At 35.0% G+C, this 9,124-nt stretch overlaps 1 protein-coding gene across 1 annotated transcript in view; it reads left to right on the top strand.

The window, feature by feature from the left end:
* The first annotated feature begins 2,561 nt into the window (after positions 1–2,561).
* The window catches only part of slc23a1 (solute carrier family 23 member 1), a 12,774-nt gene continuing 6,211 nt past the window's right edge, over positions 2,562–9,124 (top strand). The window contains 1 exon segment of the mRNA XM_052537989.1: positions 2,562–2,699. Coding sequence (XP_052393949.1) covers positions 2,562–2,699 — 138 coding nt within the window.

The following is a 9,124-nucleotide window of genomic DNA, read 5'->3' on the forward strand; positions in this document are numbered from 1 at the left end:
GGGGGAGGGTCTGTTGTGAAGCGTGTGAGATAACCTGTTGACAGGGCTGTTATGGATCTGTCAGCCCCCTTCCCTGAGTCTCACCGGGGTATTGTTTGTTGCATTTGCAGTGAAAGATAGGAGAAGCTTGTTATTAATACTCCAGAGACAGCAGGAGGGGAGATGCTGCAGATTTAGTTGCATGGCTTGGGTGTCAGTGCATGGGACAAATGTCCTTACATGGCACTTTCATGCCCACATCTTCTTTGAGACACATGATGGGTCTCCTCGCACCCGCTGTGCTGCGCCTCATTTGACTTTGTACCCTTGATCTTGACAGTAGCACAGAACTACACTACTCTTTTAAAAGTGCCCATCCAATTATTGCACCCTCAAAGAAAAATATTTGATAGCATGAAAATAAAACATAAAATATTAGACGAAACCGTTCACAAAGATTCACACAGTCTCTTAGGGCCAAAATTTTGCCTGGCCCCTCCTCAAAAGAAAGACTGATCTTTAAAATGCAAATGTTTATTTATTTATTTGCAAAAATAAAAGATAATTATACTGTTCAAATGTTTGGGGTTGATAATATATTTTAATGTTTTTGAAATTTGAGTGTTTTATACTTGCCATGACTGCATTTATAATCAAAAATATGATAAACAGTAATATTGTGAAATTTTACAATAATTTAAAATTACTGTTTTACGTGTTAAGGTTTAACGGTACAATTTGTAAGACATTTGCAGTAAAATATCCAAAAACCACTAGGCTAGTGTTACAAATTTTGTCCAGCTGATGATTAACAATATCTCTAATGTTTTCAACTACTTGTAAATCATGAGAAAATCCCCATTTTAAAAACAGTGACACGGGGCAATGCAGTCGCCTGTCAATGACGTTAGTTACCTTTTGTGACCGCCTTTACTGACGTAGAAACCACATGACAACAGTGTCGTGGACAGATGTGGAAGTAGTTTCTAACATCCAGCAAACCACTAGTTTACTTCAAGCAGTTCATTGTTTACTTCTTTCACATTTTATGGTGGATTGTGTTACTTATTTATGCAACATAATTACTATTTACCATCTGCCGCTGGTTCTGTTGACAAGGACAGCTCCCGTAACGAGGAGAGAAAAAGGAGAGAAAGAGCGGAGTTCAATATCGGTGTCTTTTCTAGATGGAGAGAGCTTCGTGATAAACTTCAACTAGAAAGAGATGCCATTCACGCTTATGTTTTACTCGACATATGAGTGTTTTTTGATTCGTATCTTTACAGAAAATGTATGCTGATATAACAATCAACAAGATAAGTATTATGGGGCATACACGCCAAACGCTCACTGAAAAAAGTGTTTCATTCATCCAATAAAAAAAAAAATTGGGTAATGATTCACATCTATATTTTTTAACTTGAGACAATAGTTATTTTTCATTGGCTCAAGTAAAAAAAAAATAGAGATGTGAATATTTACCCAATTTTTTTTTTTTTTTTTTTATTGGATGAATTAATCACTTTTATTTATATAGCATATTTTTATTTAGTCTCACTGGTAAAGACCTTTTTAAAAAACAAAACAAATTTATAAACTTAAACAAATACTGAATGCTGATTAAGAAAACTTTCATTGAATGTGTGTTGATTGTGTTGTTTGGACTGTAGAACTATGCAGTTATTCCCTTTCATTTCACATAGTTACAGTTAATCTTTTCATTTAAGACCAGTTCTATTTAGTTTCAACCCAATTCGAAAAAAAAAGCTAAATGCTGATGTCTGTACCATCTATGTTTGTATTGAATGTCGGCTACTTACTGTACAGTTACTGCAGTTAATTCCAGATGGTTACGGTTATTGTTTTCAACCGTTTGTTATTATTATCGGAATCGGCCATGAAAAATCATGATCGGTGCATCCCTAACAGATATAATGTAAACAGACTACCCAGCTAGTTTAGCCAACATTATATAACATTCGCTCAACTCACCCAAGACTCTCCAGTGCAATATATTGGGAAGCTTATCGATGGTGTGAGGTTATTGATGCTTGTAACCTGGAAACTGTTTAAACATCAAATGAAACATGAATTTAAATTAGACCATAAAAGCCCAGACGCGGAGAGGGGACTTCATTTGAAATGTCCACCACACCGTCACCACTGAAATTCACAGATTCCTTATTTTTCTGTAGGTGTTTAATCAACACAATCAAAATTACAGTTTATCTTTGCAGAATGCGAGAACAATGGCCCAGATAGAGCTAAAGTTCCTGTTTCAATGGCACTTCTAAGAAAACACCTTGTGTTTCTGCGGCTCAAAGAATTCAGAATAAAGCATTTCTCTAGAGTTAAACCGCTGCAGCCACATTCCTTTGGCTGTTGTTTTTTGTTTATGTTGCTAAAGCTGAATCTCAACTCTTTGCTGCTCATCCGTTCCGTCCGCCTTTGTGGCTGGCCAGTGCTTTTCAGAAGCGTCACCTCTGCCTCTTGTAGCGGAGCCGGTAACAACAAAGGGCTCTTTTACGGCGGTGTCTGCGCAGTCTATCTGCCCTGTCATCTGTGCTCTGACAGAAGTTACTATGGGCGGCCCTCACTCCCATGAGAGGTTCCATTCAGGCCACAACAATGAAGGCTTCTGCAGCCGGATTCATACCGAACTGCAGAAGAGAGAGCCACAAGACCTCTCTTTGTGCCTTCTTCCGCATTGTTCTGGGAAGGTCAGTCTTCTGAGGTATCTTGATAGTTTTTCCATAACCCAACGTGTTTGAGCAAAGCAGAATCTGCAGGGTTCATACCTTTGATGATTACCGATTTAGTACTATAATAAAAAAAAAATTATCCTGTTAAATGGCGTTAAGGTTTAAAATGTGCATGCTAGAATAATAACGTAAAAATAAAGTAAAATGTGAGCATATATTACAGAACAACCTATAATTAAGAAAGTATTTGTAATTTCGCTCCTCTACTAAAATCTTAAAATTTACTGACAATCACAAATAGTAACAGGTGGTAAAGATAAAGTCAAATTACATCACAATTTGCTTTTCTGAAGTATGTTAATAATGCACACAAATTAAGTACAAAACACTAAAACGATGCAATGAACACAAATTAAAATGTTTAATTTGTAAAAAAAAAACCTAACATGCATAGCATAAGAAACACATCATGTGTGAAGTGTCACACAGGGAGTTCTGGAAATGTCAGTTTACGGGGTTTCACTGTAAATCATAATAGGAGTTGTTCTTTTTTCCATAAACACTTTATTTAACAGTATCATATATACATAACACATGATCAGTACTCATGTATAAACAAACACACAAAGACAAAATATCACCTGGGCAATGCACACTAAAATAATGCAATAAACAATTACTTCTAAATAACAAATAAGAAGTAAAGAATTAAAAATAAAGAAATTTTACACAAAGCACCCTAATGTACATTATTTATCAGAAATAAGATAAAACAATGTAAAAAGAAAAAAAAGTGATGTTTCACACGGGGCCTTTAGTAATAATATTTTTCACAATAAGTTTAAAGTAATCTATAGTTTTTACTATACATAAACATTACTTTGACAGTACTTTACAAAACATTTTTAGAAAAAGTGATGTAAAACCATTTACAATTTTGTCACTAGTAAATTAAAAAAAAAAGGCAACTTATTGGTTACTAAAAAAAAACTATTTGTACAGTATTTTTATAGTTTTTGTTTTTTTTCTATGACTGATTTATTAAATAGAGCCGGATTTAAATGGTGCTATTTCATAGAGGAGAGCTCAGTGGAGATGTCCGAAAGTGAGAAAGACACACACATACACACACCAAGCAGGACATTCATAGAGTCAAAAGATTGATTGTTTTACACTCGCCTCAGTAGAGCTGTGTAGGAGGCAAACTGCGCCTAGTTAGTTTTGTTTCTGTTCCTGCACTTAACAGCTAGTTACATCTTGCTTAACACAGATATAGTAGTCAATACAACAGTCTTCCACCGAATTTTCCACATGTATCTGAAGCTTCATTTCTTTTGCATATGATTCACAGAGCATACAGGGAGGAGGATTCCCCTGTAGCGTTTCAGCTGGATCTCCAGTGTTCTTTTTATAGAATATCTGCTTCACCCAATACGCAAACAAGATAAATGAGTAAATAAACCACTGGAATAATATTCTTCAGTGTATTCATTGAGTTCATTTCCTGAAGGATGCATCAGACTGATTTAACTCAGTAGACTTTTTAAATGACTTATTAAAAGAACTGGCATTTAGTAATTTGCTCAGGAAATGGATCTCACAGGCCTTGTTTTGTCTCTCATGTGTATCCTGTGAAGACAATTCCATAAAAAGATGTTTCCTTGCTATATTTGTATTCTCTTTTGTCCCGAATCCTGAAACCACATCATGTATCATGGTTTCCACAAACATATTAAGCTGCACAATTGTTTTTAACATTGATAATAATAAGACATGTTGTTTGAGCACCAAGTCAGCATATTAGAATAATTTCTGATGAATCTTGTGACACTCAAGACTGGAATAATGGCTGCTCAAAATTTTGTTTTGCCATCAGAAGGATAAATTGCATTTAAAAAAATATATTTTAATTGAAAACAGTTGTTTTTTTGTAATAATATTTCACATTATTAATGTTTTTACTGTACTTATGATCAAATAAATATGGCCTCATTCTCGGTAAGAAATCAAACCGTAGTGTTCTCCACCCATGGTTCGGCATGCACTTGCACCGTAGTTCAACTTAATGAAAACACATTTGAAAAATGTTATTATATATATTTTTTTATCAAAACACATAAAATAGTTTGGATAATGTATATTTCTGTCGATAGATATGCATTCTGGCTTTCCAGTATATAACAACGACAATGACAAAAAAAAAAACATGGACAAAACTGTCACTCTTTGTTCAATGTGAGTGCCGTATGCTGGAATATGAGCAGTCATTGATGCTGTCATCACTCAGGTGTTGATTTCACTCAGGTGAGACCTTAACAGCACACATTGCTGTCTCTGTTTAAACTAAACTCATTTAAGCCTTGCCAGTTTAAACATTCATGCGCCGTCATCGGAAATGCGCAAAACTGCGTCTCAGAATGCACGCAAATAGAAAATTTGCTTTTTTTTTTTTTGGTATATGCATTTTGGGTGTTCTCATGGTGGTGACATTCCTTTGTCACGGGTGAAAAGAAACTTTAAAGGCAGCCAAACAAGTTAACAGTGTCTGCTTGACAGCACTTGTCCACCTCTATCAGGCTAATGAAGGGGCAAAATTCTGTGCACCCCTGTTGGCCATTGTTTTCCATCCTATCATTTTCTGCCCTCTTAAATATTTTCATGACCTTTCCCCTGCCTTTCCAAGCACTGTGACCTATAAATAATTGTGTTTTTTTCTGTAGCTCTCCATAATGGCGAGGTATGGGAAAGCTGATATCAATTGTTGTCGTATCTCTTATCATGATTGCTCAGAGAATATTTTCCCCCTCCTTCTGGCATGCAGACTTATCACAAAACAGATGTCATGGTGTGAAAAACCCATCAAACCTCGCCCTCTCATTTAAAACAAGCAAGCATGTTGGTAACATGTATCATCTGTATCTACAAACGCACATACAAAAAGCCCAAAATACACAAGCAGCTTTGTACGTAAACAACAGGCCGGACAAGATTCCAAAAATAAGCTTTCTCTTTAATGAACAATTGGCTCTTGCTTTTTTTAGGACAGAGTTCAGATATTCGTCTCATTCCGCATCCTTGTTTTGTTTATTTGTGTCACATTTGGCGTAGTTCGAATGGAAAATATGTTTGCATGAATAAAAGCACAACCAAATACCTCTCTTTTAATGCAACAACCATGACACATGTGCCTGTTACTAGGAAAACAACACAATGCGCACTTTTTTTTTTGTCACAAAGAGTTTCAAGGGATAGTTCAACGAAAAATTTAAATTCTGTCAGTTATACTCTAAACATTCTGGGTTAAAAACAAAGCTTTTGGGGTTATTTGGCAACCCAGCGCTAGGTAAATATTGGACAGAACACATGCTGGGCTATTTTGACCCAGCTTGTTGGGTTTTATACATTTAACCAATTTTCTGGGTTTGTTTTTTTGACATAGTGCTAGATCTTAATTTTAAAATGTAAGGTTTTTCATCGTCAAAAATTCACTCTAAAATCTGTTCAGTAAAATTTAGTTAGCTTTTTAGGACATGACAGGAGCAGAAAGAGCAGCCAGTGGGAATCTGTGGGAAGAAAATTGATATCAGTAAGCTGTTCCAGTTCAAGTAACCCATTAAAATGATACAGCAAGCTGAATTGTGGGAAAAATAAATAAACAACCCAACATTTTTCAGAAAAACTACCCAACACCTGGATAAAAATCTTACAAAATATCCCAATAAAATGACCCAGCAGGCTGAACCCAGGATTTGGGTTAAGAATGATGATTTACCCAGCAAGTGTACTCGCTTTCATGTTGTTCCAAATCTGTAGTTCATCTTTAAACCTAAATGAAGATATTTTTAATGAAACTTGGGAAAATCTGTTCCATCAAAACCACCTAAAAAATTAAAAAGGAGAATGTAAAAGTTTTCCATATGAATTGAGCAGTTGAATCGAGAAATTTAAGACACAATCGCTTTATTTCATGGGCCAAACCAGTCCGTCTGTTATAAAAAGTTTGCATCTTTATGAAGCCCCTCACACTGAAGTCACTTTCAAACAAAGAAACTTTATGTTGGTCAGTGTGAATTAGGGCGATATGCACGATATAACGTTTTAGCATCGACATCGCAGGATGTGCGTTTTTCTAGTTTTACTGATAATTATATTTATACTGATCATTTTCGTGACCGCTGTGCTACGTACACTGGATGCGACAAAAAACGACTGTTGCAAATCCTTTGAACTTTGTGTCAGTATGTCATAAAAAGAACAAGGGATTTTCTGTGTCACGCTGTATCCAGTGTAGACAGCATCACTGATTATAATGGGTTCTATAGTTTTTTGTTACATCGCGGTGCTCGCGTCTGGTGTAGACACGGCGAGAGCCACACAGATTTTTCTAACAATATTATCATGCGCATCTAGTCAGTAAATTTGGTCCTGTGATTACCACTTTTACACACATTTATTAGATTTAATTTATACAGTGAAGACTATGCAGTGTTATTTTACATTTGATTATTCAACCAGTATACCTGAATACAGTTAGACTTACCAGAAAAATACAAAGCACTGTTTATTTCATTTATATCTTTGTTTTATTATATTTATATATGTTTGTACTCTGTTTATTTTTCTGTGCTGATTTACTCATCTACAAAATCACCCAAATCATTGATTTTTTTTTTCAAATAGAGCTTTTGAAATCACCTGTCATTTTTTTTTCATATCGCAATATAAATCACAGAAATACAAAATATCGCAATGTGAGTTTTTCCCAATATCGTGCAGCCCTAGTGTGAATCCTTATTGCAAAATCTGTGTGGAGAAATCATTCACTCTCACACGCAATTTGCAATTCCATGGATTTCTATTGAAATGACTGTATATAACCCATTCAAATTTGCTAAACGACAGCAAATGTAACCATAATCTTAATACTTAAACCTTAATACTGCAAATGGGCCTTAACCATACCTACTTACTGCTTGATTATGGCAAAAATATAATCACAATTATTTTGGTCAATATTGGAATCATGGTTATTTAACACGATTTTGAGTGGGCCACATAACCTACTAAAACTTTATACAAGTGATTTAAAGATAGCAGTTTATATCAAATATATTTTTTATATATATATATTTAAAAAAATGCTATGACATTTACATTTTAGAGATTTAGAGAAATTTCACAATTCTTAATAACACAGCAGAATACCAGGGTAACTAATAATTAGTAAAAAACTAAAACTAGCCCTGAAAACTTATTGAAAATAATGAAACGGTCAGTAATAAGGACAAATACAATAGAAAAAAAATGCATATACTTTATATGCAAGTATAAAGTATTCAGCTAAGAGCCTACTATAAAAATTGAATAATTGAATGTAAAATAAAACCTCATAGTAGTCTTCACTTAAGTTACTTATTAAAGCTACAAAAGTGTTTTTGTCTTTCTCTTTGTCTTTGGTTGTTTGATTAATATTAAGCAGACAGTCAGCAGCAGGAATATAGAGCCACACGGATCCAATTAACTGTTACACACGTATTTTCATTCTCAATCGTTTACGTTCATATACTACATAACTGACGAGGGTTTATGTGTATAATCACCAAGTGCGAAAGCGCACCACTTGAAAGAGGGCAGAATGGAGTGCAGTAATCGTTTTATCTCGATTACTGCATTTTCATAATCGTTGGAGGCCAAATTAATTTCAATTAATTGCACAGCTGTACTAGTAACTTCATAAAATTATTAATAGCTTGCAGGTGTTAAAGAAATTGATTTACAAGTTCTATGAAAGTACTAAACTACAAAAGTTAGATTACGTGTTAAGGTGTGGTCACATAACCATCATTTGGTGAATTTTTACGGACAAATAACAGACATTTTAATGGGAATGAATGCCACTGGGAATTTCGTTTGAGGACAGAAGATTTTTCATTGCGTTTAGTGGATCATGCAGAATTGCGTTGACTAAAATTAAGCAGCTTGGTGGGACTTTTGTGTGAGCTGTGTTTCACGAATTGCTACACTAGTACTTAGAATATAATTTTTTTTGTCTCTGTAAATTTCACTGGCAAAATACAGGGGTCACTTTCAAGCCAAGCAGCTTTCCGTTAGTTAACTGAACGAATCCATGTAACCACCTTGAACCAGTTGCTAAATTCGTATGACGAGATCTTTCGTTCTCACGAGAACATTAGATGGAATTAACTTCAATGTCAGGACAGGAATCTCTCAAGTCGTCTCATTAGAAATATATTAATTTGCGTTTCAAAGATCAACGAAAGTCTTACAGGTTTGGAATGACACGATGTAATTTTTTTTTTTTTTTGGGGGGGGGGGGGGGTGAAGTATCACTTTAAGGTTTTGTCACATCACTAGGTTTTAGAGAATCGAGCTACATTAAGCTAGTCGTGTGTGACCGAGGGGGGACGAGGATGGGTGGGGTT

Source organism: Carassius gibelio, chromosome A21, assembly GCF_023724105.1.
Source record: "Carassius gibelio isolate Cgi1373 ecotype wild population from Czech Republic chromosome A21, carGib1.2-hapl.c, whole genome shotgun sequence".
In the NCBI taxonomy this organism is placed as follows: domain Eukaryota; kingdom Metazoa; phylum Chordata; class Actinopteri; order Cypriniformes; family Cyprinidae; genus Carassius; species Carassius gibelio.